General features: G+C 39.5%; 1 protein-coding gene across 1 annotated transcript; it reads left to right on the top strand.

Annotated features, from left to right (window-relative positions):
• The first annotated feature begins 7 nt into the window (after positions 1-7).
• DNAJB11 (DnaJ heat shock protein family (Hsp40) member B11) lies at positions 8-27196 on the top strand. The gene is made up of 10 exons (XM_074189538.1): positions 8-147; positions 3393-3549; positions 11830-11927; positions 12807-12939; positions 14309-14451; positions 22997-23079; positions 23754-23811; positions 24605-24716; positions 25075-25234; positions 26753-27196. The coding sequence occupies exons 1-10, from the start codon at positions 80-82 to the stop codon at positions 26815-26817; spliced, it is 1077 nt and encodes a 358-aa protein (XP_074045639.1). The 5' UTR covers positions 8-79; the 3' UTR covers positions 26818-27196.
• The last annotated feature ends 802 nt before the right edge of the window (positions 27197-27998 follow it).

Below are 27998 nucleotides of genomic sequence, written 5' to 3'. Positions count from 1 at the left end.
GTCGGCCCCGCCTCCCGCGGGGAGCGGGGACTCCCGGGATAGGGGAAGAAGGTGCGGGCTGTCGCTGAGGAGAGCGACCATGGCCCCGCACCGGCTGGGCGGCCTGTGCCTCCTGCTGCTCTATGTGCTCGGAGCCGTGATGGCGGGGTGAGGCGGGCGGCGCCTGGCGGCGGCGGCGGGAGAGGGGCGGGGGCCGAGAGCCGGGGGGCACGGGGCCGCCCGTCATGGGGGGCTGCCGGTGGGGGGGGCAGGAGCGACTGGAGGGGCTGCCCCCCCCGGGAGCGGGCTGGGGGCGCAGCGAGGAGGCGCGCCCCGAGCTGTCAGCTGGAGGGGGGCGGCCCCCCACCTCCGGGGGGCCGCCCGAGGGCAGGGCCGCTTCCCCGCGGGGGTCCCAGGGCCCCGCGGCCCGGGGTGCGGGGAGGCCCGAGGACAGCCGTGGGGGCCGGGCTGGAGCCCCGGCTCGGGCCGCACGCCGTGGCCCCTGCACCGTGGGGCCTTTCCGAAGCCCCCAGCCTCAGCTGGTGGGCCCGCGAGGACCAGGGCACCCCTGAGCGAAGGCGGGGGTGAGCCGTGCCCAGGCTCCCGGGGAGGTCACAGGCCGGCCTTTGTTTCCCCTTCCGACCTCACTAGCGTTTAGGAAATGCTTCCACTTTGTCCAAAGCCCCCCCACGAGTCCCTGGGACTTGAAACCCCCAAGACCCCCCCCCCCAAATCAGTGTCATCCAGGACGATCACCCGCCCTATTCACCACAGTTGGCCCCAGATGACCCAAAGTATCTGCCCTTCCCAGCAGCCAGGGCACCGTGACTTTAGGGGCTGTGCTTTCCTGGAGCCCCGGGCTCCTGGCGGACTTTGCCTTGTGAACTGTTTAAGCATACCTTTTGATGAAGTTTTCAGGCTCCCTTCCTTCTTTTCTCATTAGGCAGGAACAGGATTCATAAGTCTCATTTTATAAATGAGATTCCCTACAGGCCACATGTTGACTTAGAAAATGGAAATGAATGTTACCTCTGCCATATTTCTCTGGGAGAAGAAAAAATAGAGAAGTCAAACCGGATAATTTAAGGAAGAAGAAGAGAATATGAAAAGGATGCTAGCAAAGGTTTCTCGCAGGAAGTGATGTCTAAGCATCACTTGAAAGTCGCCGAGGCTTCTTGTTGTCTGTATAAGTAAATAGAATCTCGCAGCATGTACCTTAAATGTCAGTTTTTAAATGTCACTTGACATATTGTGGAGATCTTTCCAGAAGCAGTGAGTCTCTTGTACGTAGTCATGCCTAACACGACAGGTTAATGTTATATCAATTACCTGCTGCCTCATATTTAAATTTTTTGAGGTGTTGCTGCCAAAACAGATCATGTAAAAATACTTTAACCTTATGAAAAGACCACTTGCTTTTATCACAGACCATTTTTATGAACCTTATGCTAAAATAGAATTCAGATTTGGTTAATTAAAACAGTATTTTTGATTTCTGTAGTTAAAAACTTTAAAATACTTCTACAGATTTTCAAATAGGTTACTATTAATATTTTAAACACCTGTGTGAATATTTTACAACCTGAAACTGATTCAGTTCTTTCATCTAGAGTCTAATGGGAAAGAGAGCCTCTGATATCTGATAGAACTCCTAGGTTCCAAGCGTTCTGAACCATGTCTTGGGGTAGAGCACTTTTATGTATCCTTATACCTTAATCTCTGCTTTTCCAGTATCATTGTCACCTATAGCTGTGAAAATCAACCTGACCCTTCCCTGGAAGATGTTTATAACTGATTCAGAATAATTTGTACTAGGAGAGAAAATGATTCTAGGAGGAAGAACATTTTTTCATGAGCTTGTTCCCAAAGTATCTATCCTTCCCAGCAGTGAGGTCACGGTGACTTTAGGAGCTATTCTTTCCTGTAGCCCTGGACTACTGGTAGAGTTTTGCCAATTCTTGTGAACTGTTAAAGCATACCTGTTTATAACGTTTTAAGGCTTCCATCCCTCTTTTCTCATTAGGCAGGAACAGGATTAATAAGTCTCATTTTATAAATGAAGCTTAAATGGTCCAGATTCACTGCAGGCCACATGTTCACTTAGAAAATAGAAATTAATGTTACCTCTGACATATTGTATTTTTGTTTATTTTCTCAAACATTTTCCAGGTACATTTTAATCTGGTTCTGGTCAGCATCAGGGAGTTTTGTGGGCTGTTTAAATTGACACCACTGATTTAGATGACTTGCCCAAGATCACGCAAGTAATTAGTGTCAGAGCTATTGGACCCAGGATTCTCCTCACTCTGAATCTGAAATACTTATTGAATCACCTTATTGTAGACTGACCTTGCCAACAGTCATATTCCTTTCTATTGTACTACTCAAAAGGTGTGATGGTGAGACTATTGTGTATTGTTTTTTCCCTTAAATATCAGCATCAGAAATCATAAATTCAAATGAACATTATTCCCGTCAGAGTAGTCAAGTTACCTTGGAAGCTACGTGTAGATTTCAATGCTCAAAACAGTTTGGGACCTTCTCTGTAGGAATCGGCTTTCGGAGCCGACCATACATTCTTTTTTTTGTTTTTTTGTTTTAGGTTTTTGCAAGGCAAATGGGGTTAAGTGACTTACCCAAGGCCACACAGCTAGGTAATTATTAAGTGTCTGAGACCGGATTTGAACCCAGGTACTCCTGACTCCAAGGCTGGTGCTTTATCCACTATGCCACCTAGCCGCCCTCTACCGTACATTCTTTGGATCACTATCAGTGGGAATAAATTGTCACCCCTGGAGGAAGGATTTGATTTTTGAAAGTAGTCAAAAGTCATTTTGGGCCAAATATGGTGAATAAGGTGGGTGATCATCCTAGATGATACTGATTTTAGATTTTTAAAAAATTGAAGTATGACTGTGAAACAGTTGATATTCTTGCATAATTTTTGGTGAGGGTGATTCTCAAAGAGAATTTCTAAATAGCATTTGAGCAAAAGTAGAATTCAGGGGATCAGTAGTAGTAGTGGAAATAGAACTAAAGATATAGTGTCTTATATAGTGTTTAATTTTACATTTTTATTTGACCTCACAAACAAACATGAAGGTAAATAGTTCAACTCTTATCCCCATTTTACAGATGAGGCTCAGAGAAGTGAAGTGACATATAACTAGTAAGTGGTAGAGCTGGAACTCAGACCCAGTGTTTCCTGTGTTCTTTTCACTCTTTATGTCTACCTTTCCAAATGTATAGCTTCTCAAGGTGACTACTTGGAAGGGGATAATATTTATACATATGTGTAAGTTCTGGTTTGTTAAAAATTAAATCTTATGAGTATTCTTCCAGCCTGAAAAAAAAACTTAGTATTTTCCACAAAACAGTCTAAAACTTCTAACCAAGTGTTTTCTTCTCCTTAGGCGAGATTTCTATAAGATCCTAGGAGTACCCCGCAGTGCATCTGTAAAAGATATTAAAAAGGCCTATCGAAAACTGGCTCTCCAGCTTCATCCTGACCGGAATCCTGATGACCCAAAAGCACAAGAGAAATTCCAAGATCTTGGCGCTGCTTATGAGGTATGTCAAGAAAATGCACGTGTCACAGTTGTGAATAGGCCCACACAGCTACTCCGAAGTCCATCAGGTACTGAGGAAAACTTAATCCCTTTGCTTAGGGAGCTTCCATTCTTAAATAGGTTAGATCAAAATATAAGGAGAATTTAATGCTAAATCATATTTGACCATCCTATTCAAACTCTTGTCCTTCTGACATTGCTTTTTGAAGGATGGAACTGATATCCCTTTTTGAAGGACAACAGTTTGAATCCAGTCTGAGACACTTGATTCTTACTAGCTCTGTGACCTTGGGCAAGTCACTTAACCCTAACTGCTTTGCATCCAGGGCAATCTCCAGTCATCCTGATTCATATCTGGACCCAGATGGCTTTAGAGGAGAAAGTGAGGCTTAGCACAGCCTTCTCCTCACTCAAATCCAATTCATGTGCTTGTTATGGCATCACTTCCCTGATACTGTGCTCTTCTTCAAAAATGAAGGACAAATTTTTTCATGAATTGTTTTAAGAGAGTTCTTAGAATCACCTTTTAGGTTATAAAAACACTTTAGCTAGCAAATCTAGTTCCTTTAATATTTAACTCTATAACCCAGATGCAAGTGGAACTTGATAAAAATCATCTGCAATTTAGGTTACCAGCTATAATTAAGGGTTCAAATCCTAACCCAGACCCCTACCCCTTGATCAAACCCCTTTTGGGCCTCAGGTTTAAAATTTTTAAAAAGGAGTGTTGGCCAAGCAGATTTCCAAGGTTTCTTCCACCTCTGTAATTTTCCGGGGAATGATAAGAGTTATCTGCCAAAATTTGCACTTTTGTCCTTCTCCACAACCCTACTTAGCTTACCTCGAGACTGGAAATCAGTTGGATGAGTATCTTTTTGCAAAAATTCCAGAGAAGCTAACTATAAGCTCTTCTCATGATGACAATCTATATTTATGCAATTTATGCCTTTTCTTCAAGTCTCATTGAGTTACCTGTATTACTAGTGCACAGGATTTCATCATTTACACCACATTTCCCATAATTCAGTGCATGATTTCATTGTTTTCTGTGAAAATAGAGTCTTGTCTGTATAAGAAAATGCTGCTAAGTTATCAGTAGCTTTAAGATAATACAGCTCTCTAGTCCCTAGACAATGGAATTCTCCATAAGTGAACCATTCATTGATTCATAGGATTTTAGAGTTATGAGAGATCTTGGAATCTCTTACTTCAACCCTTCCTTTATACAAGTAAGAAAATATGTTGAAATATTAAGTAACTATTTGAATTCTGTCTTCTCAGCTCCTAAATTTAATCAGTTTTATATGATGCTCTTCCCCTAACTAAAGCTCTATACTATTATTATCTTAATAATCCGAGGACCCATAGACTCTCATTAAAACTATTAGAATATTTTTGTCTTAAAAATCTTCTTCTTGGTCCTTAACCTCTCTGTTCTCAAAGTGAATACCTATATTCTATAACTAGAATCTTCTGGACTAGATACATAATCATGCACCATGAATATCTTGTTCTTGAAATTCTACATAAAAATTTATTGTCTGTTCTCTTTCTATTAGATTTTATTCAGCCATGATTCTTGTTCATTCTTAGAAAGTTCACAGAAACATTACAGTAGTATTACAGAAGCAAAAAATTAAGTAATTAGCACATTGAACACATTCCTGACCAACCCTACCTGGGCATACCATAGCGATAGGGCTTTTTCCTTGAGATGTCTTTATTTGAGATAAGGAAGTCCATAATGGTTTTATTCAGTGTTATTATTGATGATACAGCAATCGATATCCTAGTGATTCATTTACCTCTAGTATTCACAGGCCAAGTACATAGTCATTCATTTGTGAAGTGAGAGACTTTGCCTACATATCATAATTTTGTAGAGAAAGAAGGCCCTCAGAGTCTTTCAAGTGAAATTCCCTCATTTTAGAATTCAAATTTAGAACTAAACCTAGAGAGGTTTAGCACCTTGCCTCATATCACATAGCTAATAGGTGTTGATGACAGGATTTAAATCTAGGTCTTACTGACTCCAAGACTAATATTTCAGACATATCTCACCTTGTCTCCCCATGTCTTTAGACCCCTTAATTTTAGACAATATCTTGGCGGCTTTAAGAAACAGATACAAAACTCAAGGACTAAGGGGAAACTCGGACCACCTAAGCCTTGAGTGGGTACCACAAAAACACTTTGGTCAAAAGGTCTTTCAATCTCTGCCTGGGCTAGCCCATCCACTAAGTTAGAATCATGACAAGAGAAATCAAAAAACCCCACAGGGAAAGGAAAGGAAATCGTTGTCTGTAGGCTCAGCTTCCCTAGTGGTCAGAACAGGAAGTTGGCCATGACCAGCTCAGAAAAGTGGGATTTAGGGTTGGGGGAGTTAGGTTGCCAGCCAAATGGCAGGGGAATGGCAACTTTCTCTCTCAGACATACTGTGATTCTGTTGTAAATCAAAAGAAAGGACAAAAACCAAATATATTTTGCCACAAGCATCTCTGATTTATGAGTTGAGTATTTGTGATTTGGTTGCCCAACCTTTTCTTTCCATATTAATAATAATAAAGAGTCTGTAAGACTCACTATAGAGAAGCAACATGACTTTAGGATTAGGAAAACTTGAATAGATCTTGATCAAAGAGTCAGAAAGACCTGGGTTCAAATCCTGTCTCTGACTCTTGTCAGTGTGATCCTAGAAAGATCAATTCATCTCTAACTCAGTGTGTCATGTGTGTCTCCCCCTCCCCCGGAGCTACCCTGTAAGTCAGAAAGTTGAAAAGTGCTTACAATTGTACATTAGAAGTACTTTCCTCTTTGGAAATTCCTTATTTCTTAAATCATAGGTCCAGACCCCCCCAGAAACTTACTATCAACCTGCAAAAAGTGAAGAAAATAGTAATAGAATCACCTATTTCTTGTTATTTTATCAAGTTATCTTTCCTAAAACAATAGCAATAATTTATTGATAATAATAGTAAGTTGTAGTGTTTGTCCAATTTTAGCGGACTGATCAGGTCCCTTTACCTCTTCCCCTATCAATTGAGGGTGATTGTTCCGACCCTGCCAACCTCAAAGTCCTATAGAAAAAGAGACACTGATACTGCCATAAAGAAGACTGCAGGGGCTGCTAGGTGGCATAGTGGATAAAGCACTGGCCCTGGAGTCAGGAGTAACTGGGTTCAAATCCGGTCTCAGACACTTAATAATTACCTAGCTGTGTGGCCTTGGACAAGCCACTTAACCCCATTTGCCTTGCGAAAACCTAAAAAAAAGAAGACTGCAGAGAGTATAGCTAAAAGGTACCTTTTTGAAAAATATTAATAAAATTATTAATTAAAATATTAATAAAACAGATGGCAGCAATTCTTCAAAGGGTCTCGGACTTGACTAGAGGCAGTATAGAGGTCACAGTCACAGCCTGCCTGCACCTTCATTAGCTGCTGTGGCTAGCATACTGTGTGTGAGAGACATGCACACACACACACACTCTCTCTCTCTCTCTCTCTCTCTCTCTCTCTCTCTCTCTCCAGCTCTCTGTCCTTAGGATGTTAGAATAATATGAATGTTTTGTGCTCCTATTCGAACAGATTTCCTTTTGTTCCTGGTGGTTTGGGCTGGCATCTGTCTTGTAGTAAAGGCCTGCTTTTCTTCCCAGGATGCTCATGGACCTTGTTTCTCCCTCTGAATGTGTGTGCAATATTTCCAGTTGTTGCCATGGTTCCTCTCTTCCCTTCTCATACCACCTCCTTTAGATGCACAACATATCATGCCAAACATGTCGTTTTCTACTGATATTGGTCCAGCTCTTCCCCTTCTTTCTTGGACCATTGAAAAAAAAAGATTGGGCTTATTTTCCCCTTCAGTCTACTCTTTAGTGATAGTTAATCATATTAAAATGAGTAGATTATATAGCATGTTACTTTCAGAGACTTCTATATTAAAAAGTAAATACTCATTAGGAATAGGAAAAATTTCCAAGTTGATGGAACCATCAAGAGATTAATTCTAGCTAACATTTATAAAACTCTAAGGTCTCAAGGTGCTTTGAGTCCATTATCTCATTCAAGGAAATATAAATAATATTACTCTGATACTAAAAGAATTAGAGGAAGATCTGTTGTATGTGGCTCGTCTTCTCAGGGGCTTCAGTGGAAGACCTTGGACCAAAGTCATTCAGAATCAGATTTTCTTCAGGTATAGAAGCTAATGAGGGCTCTTGTATAGAGAAGAGGACTCAAGACCACAAAGAGAAAGTACAATAATGGCCAGAAAAGGAAACAGAAGTCTGCCTCCAATGCATGAAAGAGAGAGTAGAGGATGGATGATCCCTGACTTGTGGGCCCTGGCAACCTCCACAGTGGAAGGGATGTTAGGAAAAGGGGAGGGTTGGAAAGGGGAAAAGTACAGAAAACTGATCTTGCTCTTTGGCTCAATAATTCAGTTTGGGGGGGGGGGAGTAACATAGCACTTTCTCTAACAGACTTCTCTGACCTTTTCATTCTAAATCACTTTTTTCTCATATGATCATTGACAGTGTTGGTTTTTGTCTGTCATTGAAGAAGACCAAAATGACATCACTATATTTGAGACAAATCACAGTGTATCTGACTGTGGCTGATCAAACCAATACGAGCTTGGAATGCTCTACCACAGGTTGGGCACAAATAGTCCATGTGAACACCTGGGTGGGTACTCTAAACTTATGGTGCACATTATTCATCTGATTTTGCTTTTTTAAACTTTTCATTAATTTTAATAAAGATCTTTCCAGATGCTGTGTTCCTCATACTTGGATATTTTAATTAGATTATTGTGTTCCATTACATTAATTTCTTAATTTTTTAACCATTTCTCTGTTGCTGAACATTTAGGTTGCTTTTCGGTTTTTTACAGTAACATAAAATCATAAAATATTGCCATCATAAAAAATTTTTTAAGATAGCTCTAAAAATCCCCAAACCCTATCAAATATAATTCCTAACAATTGAATTTTTGAGTCAGGTTTCATTCTCTACTCCTCACTCTCCCCATATCCAATCACTTGCCAAATTCTATCATTTCTAAATTCACAGCATCTTTGATATATGCCTCCTCCTTTTCTCTGACACTGCTGGCTCCCTGGTCCAGGCACTCATCCCCTCTTGCCTGGATTGTTGCCCCAGCCTGCTGGTTGGTCTTCGTCCATCAAGTCCAACTTATTCTAGTCCAGCCTCTATTAAACTGTCAAACTGATCTTCCTAAAATGCAGGTCTGACTATATCATTCCCTTTCCACCCCCACCCCAGTTTTTGAACTCCCATGGTTCCCTCATATCTCCAGGATTAGATTTAAAGTCTTTTGTTTGGTTTTCAAGCCCTCCAAAACCTTCCCTTTCCAGTCTTCTTTCTCCCCTCTGTATTCTACCTTCTGTTAACAGTGATCTCTTGCTATTCCTCACACTAGACCCCCCCAACTTCTAAATCCAGACATTTTCATTAGCTGTCCCCTTCTTTTCTGTCTTCATTCAAGTCCCTTAGGATCTTAGAAACTGAAATCTCACCTTCTGTAAGAAGCATTTCTCCTGATTCCCCTTAATGCTAGTAACTTCCCTCTCCTTATTATCTCCCATTTATTTTGTCTGTCTTTTTTCATCCATTGTTGTTTACATGATCTCCCCCCCCCCCCCCCCCCCCATGAGATTGTGGATTCCTGGAGACCAAGGACTGCCCACCTTTCTTTGTGGCTGGGGCATATCAAAGTGCCTGCCACATAAATAGTTGTTGATTCACTGGCTGCTATCCCACCAGATTGCTCTCCAGAGTCTATTGGTAATTCCACCATGGCTGTACAACCTTGCCAGATTATTGTTATTAAATACAGGAGCCAGTTTGAGTGGAAAGTGGTATCTCCAAGTTATCATTGACTATTAATAATTTATGTTTACTATTTTGAAAATTCCTTATTTATAGTCATTGACCATTTGTCCATTGTGGTCTGGATATTACTCCAGTTACTTACATATTTTGGACATTGTATTTTTGGTCACATTCAGAATACTCCATTATCTCTATAATCTGAGTGATTTAGATTCTGATTCTAGCAACATAAATCGCATCCCATTCATTCCTCTCCATCCTGTGCAATTCCCTTAAGGTTCACCACAGCAGTTCACCCAGAATACTAAAGCGTAAAGGCCTTACTTGCATTTTTCTGATACTGTAATCATAATAATGGAGCACAAGGGCTGCCTTTCAGTTATGCTTCACTCTCATATGATCAGCCCATTTTATTTTTCATTGACATTTTTTGATGGCATATCTTCCAATTCTTCCCAGTTCCTTATTAGTTCTATGCTGCAGCCTTCTTGTGCTTACGGTGCACATTTCCATTATGCTTTGAGTGATACTATTTTTAATTTTGTTCAAGACTCTTGTTACATGACTCATATCCGTATAGTATATTTGCTATAATTTTTTTTCTTAAATCTTGTATTTCAAAGCATTCATTGCCACCATCTAAGAATACAAAAGGGGGAAAGATTTTTTCAGAGATATTGCCAAGGGTTCAAGTCATCCCATACTTCTCTACTTCTCTAGAAGTACCTACTTTATCCCATAAACCCTGTCTAGTGCACTGTATGTAGTCATTTCAGATTTCATATTCATAACATCTTGAATGTCATGTGCATGGAGAATTAGGATCTAAACTGTGTATAGTGGATAGAAATCAAAAAGAGTCTTATGTTACTCAGTTTTCCTGGATTATCTTTAAAAGTATTAACAGAGGGGCAACTAGGTGGCAATGTGGGTTGAGCACCAACCCTGGAGTCAGGAGCACCTGATTTCAGGTCAGCCTCAGACATTTAATAAATGCCTAGCTGTGTGACCTTGGGCAAGTCACTTAACCCCATTGCCTTAAATTTTTTAAAAAATTACAAAACAAAGAATTAACAGAGAGGACCTAGAAGGAATTACATATCAGCCATTCCCCCTTTTTGTTTCTACAGGCTCTTTTTCTCAGCTCCTATCCTTGGGCTAGTCAACCCTTGCCATTCTCTTGGTACTTTTCTGGTGTGTTCCTATCCAAATGACCAGGCACTTCACTTATATAACTATAGGGTCGATTTTTATTTGCTTTGCTATATTCTATTATACTCAAAGAGCTTGTGATCCTGAAGTTTTCTTTGTGTTTGAAGGCTCCAAGTTTACTTCAGCTAATGTTTATTAAATGTTTGGTATGTTCCAGATATGAGATTGGAACCTGAGCATACAGATATAAAAAGAAAATGGCCCTGACCCCAGCAAACTGGTTTTAAGTTAGGGGAAAATATGAAAGTAATTTGGTGGGAGAGTGGGAGAGCATTCCTAAGGACAGGAAAGTGCCACTTATTTAGGAGTTGGCATTTGAGTTCAATCTTAAAGGAGTTAGGGATTCCAAGAAACAATAATGAGGAGGAAATACAGGGAGACCCAATGCAGGGGTATAGAAGGGTGGGGGCCTTCTGAGTAAGCCAGATCATGAGAGGCCAAGTGAAAGAAACTAGGATTTTATTCTAGTAGATGTAAGGAGCCACTCATAAAATTTTCAGGGACATAAAAGATCTCACAGCTTCCATTTCCAATCTTGTTTTAGGGTCTCAGGAACTTTGTTTAATTCTGAACTTTGAATCATAGAAGTGGAAAACTAGATATGACCTTGGAGCAGTTTCATCCAATGCCCTCGTTTTATAGATGAGAAAACTGACTTTCCCACAGCCACATTGTTTATGAATTGAAGAGCCCAGGACAGAATGAAGATAGATCCCTTCTGATCCAAGATTTTTGCTCTCCATCTGGTCACTATATCCTTTGTCTAGTTGGCTATTGTTTGCCATTTAAACTTATCATTCTTGGCAACAGAAACTTGGAATGCTTTATAGGATAGTCCTCCATCTGTTTGCAGGTGGTAAAATTCTCAATATTCTTCTGTTTTCTAGATAAAGTGAGTCAGGTTTTGTTAGCCTTTACTCAGAGAAAAAACTGGCTTCCTATGAGCCATAGTTCAAAGGGAGCTGAGTGAATAGGGAGCCCCTGCTGGCAGAAAAGAAGCCATAGAAGGGAAGTGAGCTCTGAGACAACCCACTCTACTTTCTTCTAAAATAAACATCATTAACTGGACTCTCCCTGAATAGTTAGAGGAGTGATTTCTCTTGGATGTATAACTTTGGATGAAGGTTACTTTTCATCTTAAGTCTTGAGACTGGTATCAAGTCAGATAAATATCACTGTGACTATAAGGCCAACTATGTGTCTTTTATCTTCAGGTGCTATCAGATGAGGAGAAAAGAAAGCAGTATGATGCTTATGGTGAAGAGGGATTGAAAGATGGTCACCAGAGCTCCCATGGAGATATCTTCTCACAGTAAGAAATTTACCTGTCTACAGTTCCTATAGGAATTATTCACATAACCGATCACTTCTTTTGGAGGAGGAAGCATGGGGACAGTGATTATACACAGTAGTAGTATAAGTGCCTGTATATTTCAGCATTTATTGCGTTCTCACCTTTAGCTGGGAGAGCAGTAGAACCAGCACTTTCCAAGATGAGATAATGGTATCCCCTTCTTTAATTCCCTCCTGAGGCTAGAGAGATGTGTACTGTCTGTTTACCCTTTGACTGGGAGAGAAACTGCAGTGACTCTGGACATTTAGAAGTGGCCATAGCTACCTCTGGGGCCTTTAACTTTGAAAGATAACACTGAGATTTATGGGTATGGATATGTATGTGTGTTGTGTGTTTAATTCAAAGTGTTGCCCTTGTTAAATAGTATCATCTTATTTATAGGCTTATAGATTTACCTTTTAAACTTCCATTTCATTGGAGACATTATCCTTAGATTTTGGTTTTTGTAGTAACACATAAGGAGGAGATGTGACATTTACAAAATTCAGTCACCTCTGAGCATGTGAGCAGCATAAAGAATAAAAAAGTTTTTATTAAAGACACTGTGTGTGTGTATCTGTATCTCTAATTACAGCTCTAACTCTTGTCTGGAAGAAACCTTTGTTAGTCCTCCTTATTTTCATTGCTTCCTCTTTGAGATTATCTGCAGTTTATCCTGTATACAGATGTTGTCTGTAGAGTTGTTTGCATTATTGTCTCTCCCATTAGACTGTGAACAGAGCAGGAATTCTGTTTTGCCTGTCTTTGTGTTCCCAGTAATTGATGTTACCTGGCACATTGTGTTTGGTCTGAACTTGGATTTTTCTCCCATCCTAATAATTCCATAATTTCTTACAGTTTCTTTGGCGATTTTGGCTTCATGTTTGGAGGAAGCCCACGCCAACAAGACAGAAACATTCCAAGAGGAAATGACATTGTTGTGGACCTGGAAGTCACTTTAGAAGAAGTATATTCAGGAAATTTTGTGGAAGTGAGTTGAAAAGACTGGCTACCCATACAAGCCTCGGAATTTGCTAATGGGACTAGAAAAGGTTCTTGAACACTTTCTTGTCCTTAAGAAAAAAAGCTTGGTGGGTTAAGAAAAAACTTGACTGCCATATATTCTAGCTGTTGTGTCTGTGAGAGGAGAGAACTGCATCTGGTAATAGGATGATCAGCTCTGTCATAGGAAAAGAACTGGGTGGTAAGAATCTCATTTTGTGGTAACCTTGAGAAACAGGAGGCACCATGACATCCCTCAGATTTGGGAAGAATTCTATCAAATGGAAGGCAAGTGGATCTCCCCAAAATGGAGGAATCATATTCTATTTTTAATATTCTAGAGGAGTGTGTCACTTAATTGATCATATTCTTAGTCTTTTTTGGAAAGGAACAATTATTCCTTTTCATAAACCTAGGTTTTCATATGTTGGGGTTGCCTGCATAGTTTATGTTACCATTCTGCCTGGGCCATCAAGTATTTAGTTTTTTTTAACTTAATAAGAATAAGATTCTTCATAGAAACTCATGACCTTATCCTTAAAGGAATTTGGCTGTTTGGTTATCCTCCCTTTTATTTCTTCTTACAAATTAAAAGTTTGGATCTGGAGACTGAGAAGAAGAAACTTACATACCCAGAGTTCTGTGACCTGACAGTTCCAATCACAGTTGGAACTGTTGGCTTTCTGATGATTGCCAGGGCTTTCCAGGATGGAGTCCATGCAGCCTCAGGCTGATTTAAAAGGGCTTTGATGTCCATCCTCTGGGTGCAGCCTCCTTATGGAGAAGGAACCTCTGAGAAACAGTTTCACTTCCCTGAGACTCCCTATCTTGCCCAGGACAAACATACCTGGATATCAGGCCTTCTGGCTTTGACTGTCTCACACTAAGAAGTTCCCTTCTAATGTTGGATCCTAGAGGATGTGTCTGCAGCTTAAAATTATGTCACAGTCTGTTTCAAATTCTCTTTCCAGTACAGCCTTTTGACTCTGCTTTGTGCCTCTCTAACATTTCTAAATTGTGATGCTTGAGTTTCTGGTTACTGATTCAGGATGACTGATAACATAATGAGGGGACTGTCATGGTGGGAATCGGAGTCAGAGTGAGGTTGTACGATGGCTGGTGTTGCTGGGCTGGGAGTCAGGAAGACCTAAGTTCTATCCATGTAATTCCAAACAAGTCATTGAAATGGGGACAACACAGTACCTCCCCCAGGGCTAATGTGAGAATCAAATGAGATTAGTGCTTCACACTGCTAATTTCCTTCCTTCTTAGATAAATCTTGCTTTTATTTGGTTCAGGAAACCCAGGAGGAGGGATCTGAACACCTGCCTGAACCCTCCTTTGTCTTCCTTTTGTAGGTGGTTAGAAATAAACCCGTGGCCCGGCAGGCTCCTGGCAAACGGAAATGCAATTGCCGCCAAGAGATGAGGACAACCCAGCTGGGACCAGGTCGCTTCCAGATGACCCAGGAAGTAGTCTGTGATGAGTGTCCCAATGTCAAGTAAGAACTGGTAGATTAACCACTGCTGGTAGACCTGTGCTTAGTATTGAGTATATCACAAAAAGCAAAACCATGGTCTCTGCCCTTGAGGAGGTCACACACCAATGAACAGAACATGCAGACAACTATGTACATACAGGATATATAGCTTGTAAATAGAAGGTAATCTCTAAGGAAAGAGGCACTGCCTTTGAAGGAGATGGTGAAACTGGAACTGGCCTATGTCAGAGGAGGGCATTTAAACTGAATCTTGAAGGAAGCCAGGAGGCAGAATTGAACAGAGTGAGCATTCCAGGAAGAGGGGTGAACCAAAGTATACCAAATTTTGGAGCTGGAATATCGTATAAGAGGACTGCAAGAAGACCAGTGTTGTTGAATCATTGAGTAGATCAAGGGGAATAAAGTGTCTGAAAACTGAAGCAGTAGCAAGTGGCTAGCTTATCAAAGGCTTTAAAAGGCAAACAACGCATCTGTCTTTGATCCCCCAGATAATGGGGAGCCACTGAAATTGATTGAATAAGGAGTTGACACAGTTAGAATTGTACTTTAGGAAAATTATATTGACAGTTGAGTGCCCGGTAGACTTAAGTAGAGAGGGGACTTGAAGAGTGGGAAAAAAAGGGAACATGGAAAGGAGGTGAAACTGGAAACAACAGAATTTGGGACAGATTGAAGTTGTGGAATGAGAATGAAAGTGTTAGAGGTTGACAGCTAGGTTGTGAACCTTGAGTGCCTGGGAAGATGGTAGTACCTTAACAGTAATAGAGAATTGGAAAGAAGGAAGGTTCTTGGGGGGAAAGATAGTCGGTTTTGTTTTAAACAAGTAGAGTTTGAGATACTTGCCAAATATTCGGTTTGAAATGTTTGTTTAACAGTTAATGAGAGACCAGAGATTTAGGGGAGAGGTGAGAACTGAAGATATGAATTTGGGAACTACCTGCATAGATTAAAAACCCTTTAGATCTAATGAACACATCAAAGGAGAGTATAAAGATTTCAGTGAGGTGCTGCCCTAAGTCCCCAGCTGCCCTAAGGCCCCACCCTCACTTTGTCCTACAGAGTCATCTGGGCCAAATATGAATCAGGATGACTGGAGATGACCCCAGAGGAGAGGTAATCAGGGTTAAGTGACTTACCCGAGGTCACATAACTAGCAAGAGTCTGAAGCCAGATTTGAGCTCCAGTCCTCCTGACTTCAGGGCCAGCACTCTACCTACTGGATCATCTAGTAAGACCTTTTGTTTTAGGTCCTTATTTTTATGCTGTGTATGCCTTTTTAAGTCTAAGCAAAAGATTTTAAGATTTTGTTTTCTTACCTAATCTCTTACTCTTTTTCATATTATTGGACTATTTAGTCCATTTTCATTTGAAGTTATGAGTTAGGCTTATATTTTCCTCCATTTGTCCTTCATATTGTACCCCAGCCCCTCTTCTGTTCATTGTTCACTTATTTTAGCTTCAACTATTTTAGGGTCAACCTCTTGCCACTGACTTTTTTCCTCTCATCCGCAAGCCCTCTTTTCCCTCTCTTTATTCTCCTTTGCCTAGAGTTCTGCTTCATTTCTTAATTCCTTTTTCTTTCTTCCTCTTACCTAGTTCTCTAATTCTTTTTTATTACATCTCAGTTAAGTAGACAGATAGGCTCTCCTTTCCCCTCCTCCTCCTCAGCTTGTTTGGTATATTATTTTAAATTTCCTTTTCTAAAAAAGGATTTCATTCCCTCATTCTCTTCATTATTTCTTTTCCCTTTCTGTCTGTTTTAGATGTGTATTTGACTCATGGCCCTTATATTTATTTATTCCTTCTTTAATCTCTGTTTTCCTCATAGAATTTTGCTTCTGAAGTACCTATATTTCTTCCCTCTTATAAAGTTTCCATGTTATTGCCTTTTAGATCTTGCCCTTTTCTTGTTATGCTTCTGTCTCAGAAGAACTGATTCCTACAGGTGCTAGAGCAGAGAGAAATATTACCCAATGGTTATATTATCATCACCACCCTGGGTCCTCTTCTCCCCATGCCTCTGAGCCCTCCTCTTCTGGTTGTCCTTTGCTCCCAGGAGCTCTGACTGCTCTAAGCACTAAATTCCTGCAGATTGTGTCCACCTTAATATCTCCATCTCCCATGACAGAATCTTTCTTTTCCCTCATTCTGAAGTGGGAAGCCCTTCCACCAATGAAACAAGATTTTTCTTCTTTTCTCTTATGTCCCTCTGTTTACTTCCTCATCCATTCTCTTATAAGTCCTCTTCTTCCTGAGAGACTACAGGAATTATTTTTCCCTTCATTGTTAACTTTTGAATAATTAAGATTCATTCCATATTCCTCTCTATCTTTTAAATTTCCTCTTGTCCATGTATTCTGCAATTTCGTCCCACAAAAAATATTGATTCATCTGTAGGCATGACATTATGGGCTTTTCATCCATGTTCTTTCAGGTATGTTCTTCCAACATCTCTTCTATTTCATTTGTGCTTTCACCTTTATTTCCTTGTGTAATTTTAGAAGGAAATCTTTTATTGCTGTCTCTATTGTTCTTAATAGCTGTATTTATTTACCTTTTTTGCATTTCCTTTGGTCTGCAGTGTTTGAATAGCAAATAGATTTTTAGATCTGATTTTCTATGGAAGAATGCTTTAAATACCTCTTATTCACCAAGCTGTCTTTTATCATTTATGGTTAGGCTTAGGTTTGTAGATTATTGAGTTCCTTTTCCCTTCTGAATATCTTCCATTCCTTCCTGCATTGTCTAGTGGTACGAGTTAGTCTTATGTTATAAGAATTTCTTGTCCTTTATATTTGAAGATCTTTTTCCTAGTCTTTTGCAGAATTTGTTTGTAACTGGAATTGTTCAATCGAACCACTATATGTCTCAGAGTTTACAGCATAGATTTTTTTTCCCTCTGGAAAGAACTGTTGATTCTTTCAATTGGCAATTTGTTTTCTGTGTTTAGAAGTTCTGGACAATTTTCTTGTATTATTTTATTACATTATGATGTTGAGGTTTATTGACTTGTCACGTTCCTCTAGGAGACCTCTCATTCTTAAGTTATCATTCCACATCTAATTTTTAAGATTAATATGTTTTGCTTGTATGAAGAGCATATCGTCTTTGAATGTTATTGGGTTTTTTGGGTTCTCTTCTCCCAGATTGTCCTTTATTTCTGTGAATGCGCGTTCTCCATCACTCTCTCTTTTATTTCTTTGGTGAAACTTGCCACCATAAATTCAAATGTTTCTGTTCTGCAGTTATTTCTACTGTATGGGCTATAATGTCTGCTTTCCCAATTCTCGTTTCTCTTTTTAAAATAGCCTTTCATGGGGCAGCTAGGTGGCACAGTGGATAGAGCACTGGCCTTGGAGTCAGGAGTATCTGAGTTCAAATCCGGCCTCAGACACTTAATAATTACCTAGCCGTGTGGCCTTGGGCAAGCCACTTAACCCCATTGCCTTGCAAAAACTAAAAAAAATAAAATAAAATAAAATAGCCTTTCTTGGGAATCCAAAGGATAATCTGCTTTTCTGTTTCTCACAGTATTTAAGCAGAGATGTCTAGATTTGTTTTGAAAATCCATAGGACATCATACTTTCTGTAATAAATATTATCCTAGTTAACTGTTAAAGATCAATATTTTTCCCCCATTTTCAGGTCTTTAATAAATTCATCTATTTTTCTCCTTCTGTTCTCTTCTTCCCTCTCTAGCTCTTCCCTGCTTGCTGGTGGTTTCTTTGGGAGCTAGACCTCAAGTCTGTCTAAGCCTCCCTGTTGGGCAGTTTACCTTTCATGGCCTTGGATCCTGACCCAAGTGACTTCTGGGGAGACAGAAGTGGCCCCAATTGGATGCTAGTTAGTGCCCTTTCCCTCAGGCTGTTATCTTGCTCCAACTCCTTCAGCTTCTTCATTTTTTGATTATCATTGTAACCCTGAATTCTGTTGCACTTTAGTCCTGGTCAGAGCAAGCATGTCCTTTTGTTTGTGCATCCCTGCCCAAGAGTGGATCACCAGGGGCAGCTAGGTAGCACAGTGAATTAGAGCACTGGCCCTGGAGTCAGGAGGACCTGAATTCAAATCTGGCCTTGGACACTTAATAATTGCCTAGCTGTGTGACCTTGGGCAAGTCACTTAACCCCATTGCCTTAAATAAAATAAAAAGAGTGAGAGTGGCTCACTAGTGGGTCAGGCAATGCTGAAAGAACAAGTTAGGGATTGGTCTCTTTAGCTATTAATTCATCAGATTTTTATCTCATTCTGGTTCTTCATGTCTTTGAGCATAGGGAGAATTGAAATTACGGAGTATCTCTTGAACATAATTCCTATTTTGGAGAGGTTGGAAAAGAGTCAGAGAAAGCATCTGTTCCTTCAACTTGTTGAAACCCAGAAATTGCAAGTAAATTTTGATGCTGTACTTGATTGACTTGATTATGTTTGTAGAACAAATTTGCTTTAACCAGAAATGTAGCCTAATAATAGCTGATGTGTGTTGTAGATTATTTTGATCTATTATTAGTGCTTGAAGGAATAGTATAGCTCTTGCTTTCAGTTTAACTTGTAAGCAGTTATTCAGACTGATGATTCTTTTTTATTCAGCTGATTGGTATTGTATTTCTGAGGGCCAGTGATTTCTTTTCCTTGATCCTTTAGAAAACAATTGTTAAAGCTCTTTATAAAAGTGAATACTATGGGGCTATAAAGAAATTTACTGATTAGTTAAGCCCTGTTATGAGTCTTGAAAACAAAATGGTCTGTACATTACAACTTATACCAAAACTGATCTCATTTATGTGAATCTGGCTTCCATCAGTATAGATTTCTTCTCAACCTATTTGATTCTTGCCCATATTCTCCAATAGATCTGTCTCAGAGGATCTGTCCAACCTATGCTGAAGGATTCTGTCTTAACTCTTGTTTTTTGTGGGTACCAGTGCTTCATTCAGGCTGTTCTCTGTTTCCCCTGTTAAAGGACTAGCACAGCTTTTCTTGCTATCAGGTATTCCCTTACATAACTTTACCATGGAAAATATACTTGAATTTACATGCATCTTAGTGTTCCTCATTCTATTGGAGAATGGCTAAACGAATTGTGTCACTGGTATGTCATGGCCCTGAAAGAACTTGCCCTTCATTATCCTGAAAGAAATAGTGTAAAGAATTCTGAGAAGCCTAGAAGTCTTCAGTCTATGAACTGGGGCAGAATCAAATAAAAATCAGAATAATAATATAAACAAAAAAAGAAATGAGGCAGGATGATAACCAGTGTTATTAAAGAGATGACTATAAGAGAATAATGTACTTCATCCACACGGTCTGATATGATTACTGGGTCTGATTTTGTAGGACTGCTAGTAATCTTTTTTATTTTGTTTTTTAAAATCTTGGTTATATCTTTGTTTTGGCTATTTAGGGAAGGGAGAGAGAGATGTATGTTCAAATACAAAAGCATGAGATTAAAAAGAAAGGTGGCAATGCCTAATTTTACCAGTTTTATCACCAGAAGAACATTTGTATTAAGAGATAGATCTTTGTGTTGAGGGAGCATGTTGGGATCATTTAAAGCTCTGTGTGTGGATTTTCCAAATGCAGTCCATCTCACTGTCTTCTTGCTTGATTCTGGAACCAATTCAAGGTGTTCTTCCCTCCCTCCCCACATTGAGAAAGAAAGCAATATGACAGGTAGTCATGGAAAACAGATTTCTATGTAATTCATGAAAAAAGAAAGCAAGTAAAGTATCTTCGATCTGCATTCAGTTCAAGTTCAACCATTCTTTCTCTGGAGCTACTGCCTTTCATCATGAGTCCTTCAGAATTGTTGTGGCCTTGTATTACCCCAAAGAGCTGTCATTCATAGTTGATGATATAGTGTTGCTGTGAGAAGTGTTCTTCTGTTTGTTATATCACAGTACTATTCCATCACAATCATATATGACAACTTGTCCAGCCATTTTTCAATTGATGGACATTCCCTCAATTTCCAGTGCTTTGCCACCACTAGAGGAGCTGCTATGAATATTTTTGTATATAGGTCCTTTTCCTTTTCAGTTTTTATCTCTTTAGTATACAGACCTAATAGTGACATTGCTTAGTCAAGGGGTGTACAACTTCACCATCATTGCATTAGTGTTTTCATTTTCCTACATCCCCTCCAGCATGTGTCATTTTCCTTTTCTGTCACACTAGCCAATTTTATAGGTGTGTGATGATAGCTCAAGAGTTTTTTTTTAATTTGCATTCCTCTAGTCAGTAGTGATTTAGAGCATTTTTATGTGACTATACATAGCTTTGATTTCTTCATCTTAAAACTTCCTATTTATACCCTTTGACCATTTATCAATTGGGGAATAACTTGTAGTCTTATAAATTTGACTCAATTTTCTATATATTTGAGAAATGAGGCCTTTATCAGAGAAATTTGCTGTAAATTTTTTCTCCATAATGATTACTATGATTTTCCTTTTCTTCCCATTTATACTACTCTTTCTCTCTTTCGACCTTTCCATTTGTTTTTTACACTTTATTTTATTTTTTCCCAGTTACATGTTAAAACAAGTTTTAACATTCGTTTATTAAACTTTGAGTTCCAAATTCTCTGCCTTCTTCCCACCTCACTCCACCTCATGAGAAATCAAGTTATTTGTATAGGTTAAAAATGTGTAGTCATGCATAACATTACCATAATAGTTGTGTTGTGAAAGTAAACATAACCCCCTCCTTCCCAGAAAAAAAGAGAAAACTCAAGAAAAATAAAGTTTAAAAAATGTATGCTTGAAACTGTATTCAGACACCACTAGCTCTGTTTTTTGGGGATGGATAGGAATCTTTATCATAAGTCCTTCAGAGGACTTGTGTCACAGCATTGCTGAGGAAATGTCAGTCATTCACAGTTGATCATCCTGCAATAATTCTTTTACTTTGTACATAGCATCTGCCCATGTAAGTCTTTCCAGGTTTTACTGAGAGCATCCTGCTCATCATTTCTTATAGCAGAAAAATATTCCATCATAATCACATGCCACAATTTGTTCAGCCATTCCCCATCTGATGGGCATCCTCTTAATTTCCAGTTCCTTGCCACCAAAAAAGAACTGCTATAGATTTCCTTATTCATATAGGTCTTTTTCCTTCCTGTTTTTCATCTCTTCCAGATTATAGTCCTTGTAGTGACAATACTAGGACCTATCCATTCTTAAAAATGAAAAATTCATCTTCCTGAGTTCAAATCCAATCTGAGATATTTCCAAGTTGTGTGTCCTTGGGCAAGTCATTTAACCTTGTTGGCCTTACTTTCTTCATCTGTGAACTGGAGACAGAAATGGCAAACTACTCTAGTATCTTTGCCAAGAAAACTCCAAAATGAAGTCATGAAGAGTCAATCACAACTGAAAAGTGACTGAACAATGCTATTGGCCCAATATCACCCATAACCAGGATTTGCTATAGGCCTTCCCTGTCCTTTGAGGATGCCCCTTCCATTTGAACTCAGCAGAGAGCATTCTCCTGAAATTGGTAAGCATACATCCCTGTTATGAGATGTTTGGCATTTGTAATTGGAGGATCATTCAACAGGTTTCTCTGTTGCTGTATTTATTATAGAATCTCCTAAGATCTTAATGTGTACATGAAAGATTCCTCATTAGAGGAAGTCACCCAAAGCTGTATCTTTCATTCCCATTTCAAATGCCTTTTAGAAATCAGCAATCAGGAAGGATAGTCTAGATCTCATTATCTGTTCCCTGCATCAGTCAGTCAATTTATTGTGTTACTATAGAGATGTGATCTGCTATAGAAAATCATTTGTTAAAAACTCACCTAATTTGATATATTTTGGTCATCTTCATAAAAAAACATTTGAAGTGGAGCAAAGCATGTAGTTATTGAGGTCCTCTATTACCTTTTCTGAGTAATAATGTTCTGATGATTTTTTGCATTCTTTTTTTAATCTTTCATCTTCCCAAGATATCTTATAAAATGACCCTATAGGGCTATTAAGATTGTGTCTTCTCTAGCATACATATCCTAGATGGGTGCTTGGTCTTTCTGCTAGCTTCTGTAGTGTTACTTTTTTTTCCTAGGGTTGTCATGAGACTCAACCTAGATAATGTTTGTAAAGCACTTTATAAATCTAAAAGCAGCAGAGAAATAGCCGTTGTCATATCCTCACAGAGTGGCAGATTAGGGTCTGAAGTCTTTGCCTGAATTGGGAGGCTCCGTGGGCATCAGTAAGTAAAACTGATTATTCTAGAAATGTAGAGAAATCTGTTTCAGGGACAGTATACATACATGCTTCAGAAAAATTAACTTTTGTAATTGTTTGAATGGGTGAGATGGAGTAGTTTTGTGCTCACTTGGTGCAGTGCTTAGAGAGAGATTGGGAATCAAGGGGAGTTGAAGGGTGACTTCTTGGAAGGCTGATGTAGTGGCAGGTATTTGAGAGCTTTCTCTCTGGGCACGTTTCTCCAGGAACAAAACTCCAATTTGTCTGCTTAAGTACTCTCAAGTTCTTCCCTGTTGGAGCCCTTATCTTTATATTGTTTTTAATTCTCTTCCATTTCAGGTTGGTGAATGAAGAACGCACTTTGGAAGTGGAAATAGAGCCAGGAGTGAGGGATAGCATGGAGTATCCCTTCATTGGAGAAGGTGAAGCATTAATGTTCCATTTCATGGGGCTCTTCTCTCTCTGTGTCTGTGTCTGTCTCTCTCGCGCTCTCTCTCTCTCTCTCTCTCTCTCTCTCTCTCTCTCTCTCTCTCGTTTTCTGTCTCATAATTTGGCAGTTTCTCCAGGTCTTTATCCTAATGGCTGCATAGTGGTGCTTATAAAACTACTTGCTTCCTTCAGCCTAGAGAGTTATAATTACTCTCTATTTCTTCGTCCTTTTAGTGTAATGGACAAAAGAAGCCCTTGTATGTCATCAAAGAATTTCCAGATTTAGGACTTGGAAAACATAGGAATTCTAAGTAGAATATTTTTTAAAAGACATATAACCACAGTTGCTAGCAATACAACTATGCTTTTGGATCACACTTCTAAGGTTTAGTAAATGAAAAACCCTAAAAGGGACAAATGTTTGTGAAAACATTTGTTTTATCTTATCAGTGAATTACTTTCCAAACTTTTTTGGAAATTGGAAAAACTATTCAGTAATTTGCTTGGAGCCTCCATATATATATATTGAAGAGTTTGAAGCTTGACGTACCTAATAGATGCTAGTTAGAGTATAGAGTATACTTAAATAAAGTAGAGGTTGTTTTCTACAGATGTTTTACAATTGCTTAGAGTGTGACATGAATTAATCTGTGATTTTCTGACCTAGGCGAGCCACATGTAGATGGGGAGCCAGGAGATTTGCGTTTCCGAATCAAAGTTCTCAAGTAAGTGATGTGGTCTTAATTTTGTTGAAATTTCTTTCACAGAGAGCAGATTAAAGTTTTCTTTCTTCCGAACAAGATTCAGGATGTAGAGGCCACCCCACCACCACCCCCGCCTTTCCCAAGAGCTCAGCACACCAGTTTCATGACATTGATATTCTTGAGCTTCATTGCTAAAATAATGCAGGGTTGAACATAGATATTCTTTACTTTGATCAAATAATTCAGAAGTAAGTAAATGAGGATTGAATCAGATAAATAAATTATTTTTCTTTTCATCTTGGAGGTGGAAGCAAGGGTAAAAAATACATGTGTGTGATCTAGGTTAAAATTACAATCTGTATATTAAAAATTATAAGGAGGACAAGATGTGCTAGTATAGGAGACATTAATGGGATGGGATACTCTGATGTATTGAAGACTAGTGAAGCTCGAGATAAGGAACAACTCTGGAAATATCTTTATGAAGTAATGCAAATGGAATTAAAGCAAAACCCAAAAAATGACATCCATAGTCATAACTAGGATCATACAAGTCAGAGTGATTGGAAATAAGTGTCTCCATATTTAAGTGTTTGGTGTCCACTGGAAAGTTCCCAATAAAACAGTTAACTGAGTAAAAGGGGATTCCACTAAACAAAGCAAAGACAAGCCTGGATCAAAAGATTCTGGAAATAGAGAAGTTTCCCAGTTCCATCTTGGCATTCCTCTTTCTCTTCCAAGGAAGGGATTGTGATTCAAACTAAAGCCTGAACATTTCTCAGAAGCCCCATCTCTGATCTTGTTTGCTTCACAGGCACCCCGTGTTTGAAAGGCGTGGGGACGATTTATACACAAATGTGACGATCTCCCTGGTGGAGTCACTGATTGGCTTTGAGATGGATATCCAGCACCTGGATGGACACAAAGTAAGGTCATCAACCTTGGGGTCTGCCTTCTTCCCATAGCATTTATGCCAATGAATTCACCACCCTAAAAGAGCAAATCTTTGGAAAGTTACCCTCCTGTGGCATTAGTGCTTCTTGGTAGAATGAGCTAATCCATTATTTCAAGGATTAATGGTCAATGGTGGTAGCAGTTGCTGAGAGTCTGTGTTTTTTTCTTCTCCTTTTGATTTACCTCCACATGGTGATTTTCCTGCTTTTTCCCTTTCCCCTGTCCTGAATGAAGGAATTAAGCAGGGACTGGCTGGGGTTTGTAGGCAGCTGTAGGCCAGGACTTCTCAGATAGTAGGCCTGCCTTCTCATGACCCCTCTTGTTTTCTAGGTTCATGTTGCCCGGGATAAGATCACCAGGCCAGGGGCTAAGCTGTGGAAAAAAGGAGAAGGGCTGCCTAGCTTTGACAACAACAACATCAGGGGTTCTCTCATAATCACCTTTGATGTTGAATTTCCAAAGGAGCAATTTACAGAGCAACAGAGAGAAGGTATGTGCTGCCCACACTTGGTCTGTTTTGAGTAGAAATGACAGATCTTGACCACATTGACCAGTAGGAACTACTATCCCTTGGAGGATGGGGTGAGCCTATGGGTGATGGACCTGAGACAAGACCTCAGCTATTTAGCTGCATGTTTGTGAGGGATTCACTTCCCACTTTTGCTGTGTTCCTTTTTCTATAAAATGAGTATACTGTTTACACCCAGTGCATATTGTAAGGGAAATATTTCATGAATCTTAAAGATTAGTAGAAAGATGAGCTCTTTTAATATTCTTTTTTTTTTTGAGGGAAGGGGCATTCTGGGTTAAGTGACTTGCTCAGGGTCACACAGCTAGTAAGTATTTTGAGATTCCATCTGAAATCAGGTTCTAGTGACTCCAGGGTAGGTGCTCTGTGCACTTCACTATCTAGCTGCCCTTCTTCTATATTAATGAAGCTGTAGTGCTGAGGGAAAGGGGTCAGAGTCAGAGAGAAGGATATTCATGGCCCATCTTTTGTGCCTGTGGGTGACAGAGGAGTCACTTTAAAGAGGTCAGTGTCTTGGAAGGCCAGTGATGGGCTAAATGATGTTTGTTTTTTCGTTTGAAGAAATTTTTCTTTTTCTTTTTTTTGATTTTTGCAAGGCAATGGGGTTAAGTGAGGTTGAAATCAATTTTTCAATATGAATTTATTTTTCCAACTACACGCAAAGATACTTTTCAACATTCATTTTTTTGGTAGGATTTTGAATTCCATATTTGCTTTGGTCTGCATTCAGACTCTAGTTTTTCTCTGGGTGTAGATAATATTTTCCATCACAAGTCCTTCAGAATTGTCTCTTATCACTGCTAAATCTATCATAGTTGGTCATCACACAGTGTTGCTGTTACTGTGTGCAATGTTCTCCAAGTTCTGCTCACTTTACTCAGCATCAGTTCATGCAGATCTTTCCAGATTTTTCTCAAGTTCATGATTTCTTACAGTCCTCCATCACATTCAGAGACTAATTTATTCATCCATTCCTCAATTGTTACTCCTCCCCGGTGTCCAAAGGGGGTTTGTTCTCGTTTTCTCTCTCTCTCTCTCTCTCTCTCTCTCTCTCTCTCTCTCTCTCTCTCTCTGACTCTCTCTCTCACTCTCTCTCTCTCTCTCTCTCTCTCTCTCTCTCTCTCTCTCTCTCTCTCCCTCCCTCCCTCCCTCCCTCCCTCCCCCCCAACTCCCTTGGGTGTAGATTATCCCCACCAGCCATTTGTTGACCCCTGTGTCACTTACCCAAAGAAAGAGATCTGGCCTTGCCATCTCTTTGTTAAATCAAGTACTTTCACTGCTCATTCTGAATCATTCTTGGCCTCTTTTTCCAAGATTTTGACTGTATTGGCCATGGTCCAGTAATTGGTAGGAGTATGTAAATGTTGCTAAGATGCCCCTATTTGTCATTCCCTTCAGCAAGTGAGGGCAAGCTCACCCAGGGCTAGGAATGCCCCCTATGCACGAGTCATCCTGTTCCTTGTTCTTTCTTGCTTACAGGTATTAAACAGCTGCTGGAGCAAGAATCAGTGCAAAAGATCTACAATGGACTGCAAGGATATTAAATGGATAAAATTGGACTTTGTTTAACATGATAAATGGATCAGAGATATTTATTATCTGCAGGTGTGCTTTTTGTAAAAGACATACAAGATTTTGTTTTCTAATGACCTTCATGGAGTGAATGGGAGTTTGCATTTGTCCAATTACAATCAGAAAAGGAGTGTGGAGACTGATTGACTGAAAGATTAACCCTTACCTCTCCTTTTGAGGAGCCAATGCCTGGCACTCTCTGCAGAGTTCTGCAAACTGAAACAGTAATGGCAGGCGGGGACTTTCCAAACAAAGGAAAAGTATCTTCAGGACGTGAGGTAGTGGTTAGCTATTTCACTCAAAGTATCAAGTGGAGAGGTCTGTTTTTAAATACATTTGGTTGTTACTTTTTCTTGTCTCTTGTCTTTTGTTTTAGTAATACAGTTGTCTTCCCTATTTTCCCTTGGTCTGCTCTTTTTTCCTGTCTTTTATGCTTATGAACTATTTGGATTTTTTTTTTCCTTGTCAGAAGAATGAAGGAAAAACCATCCTAGAGAATGATGGAAAGCCATTTTCCCTACTCATTTCAGGTAAGTTGATTCCTGGCTGGACTGGAAATTTGACGGTACGGCTCAGGTGATACCAGGTGATCAATTATTGTATACCCAAAAGGAACAATGGGTTTCCATTAGGTGAATTTGACAACAAACTACTAGAAATCATTTTCTTTACATTTCACATTAGAAATGAGGTCTTCTATAATTGTCTTCTACAATTTACTCAAATTACTCAATAAGAATTAACTTTAGCACCAATCCCCATAGTGAGGAGATGTATTTAAAATGCATAATTCATCTGAGCTATTGTAAAGGTTGAACATTTCTAAGAATTTCTTAAATCAACACTTTAGGATTTCAAACCAATTGTTTACATATATCATCTATAAATTTAAAAGAGACTAATTGTTTGCAGGAGTTAAGAGGGCAGCTGGGTGACACAGTTGATAGAGTACTGGCCCCAGAGTCAGGAGGACCTGAGTTCAAATCCAGCCTCAGACACTTAATAATTGCCTTAGCTGTGTGACCTTGGGCACATTTTACCCCATTGCCTAGTAAAAACCATAAATCAATCAATAAATAAACAAATAAATAAGAGAGAGAGAGTTTGAGGGCCCAGCAGTGTATTCCTGCTTTGGTCTTGAATCTGCCCATAT

The sequence above is a fragment of the Macrotis lagotis genome, chromosome 5 (assembly GCF_037893015.1).
Source record: "Macrotis lagotis isolate mMagLag1 chromosome 5, bilby.v1.9.chrom.fasta, whole genome shotgun sequence".
NCBI lineage: Eukaryota > Metazoa > Chordata > Mammalia > Peramelemorphia > Peramelidae > Macrotis > Macrotis lagotis.
This window is presented reverse-complemented; position numbering and strand designations above follow the sequence as displayed.

Coding starts and splice junctions, on each gene's coding strand:
- DNAJB11 (XM_074189538.1), top strand. CDS start 80: ATGGCCCCGCACCGGCTGGGCGGCCTGTGCCTCCTGCTGCTCTATGTG. Junction 11,928..12,806: donor CATGGAGATATCTTCTCACA/GTAAGAAATTTA, acceptor AATTTCTTACAG/TTTCTTTGGCGATTTTGGCT. Junction 14,452..22,996: donor GATGAGTGTCCCAATGTCAA/GTAAGAACTGGT, acceptor CTTCCATTTCAG/GTTGGTGAATGAAGAACGCA.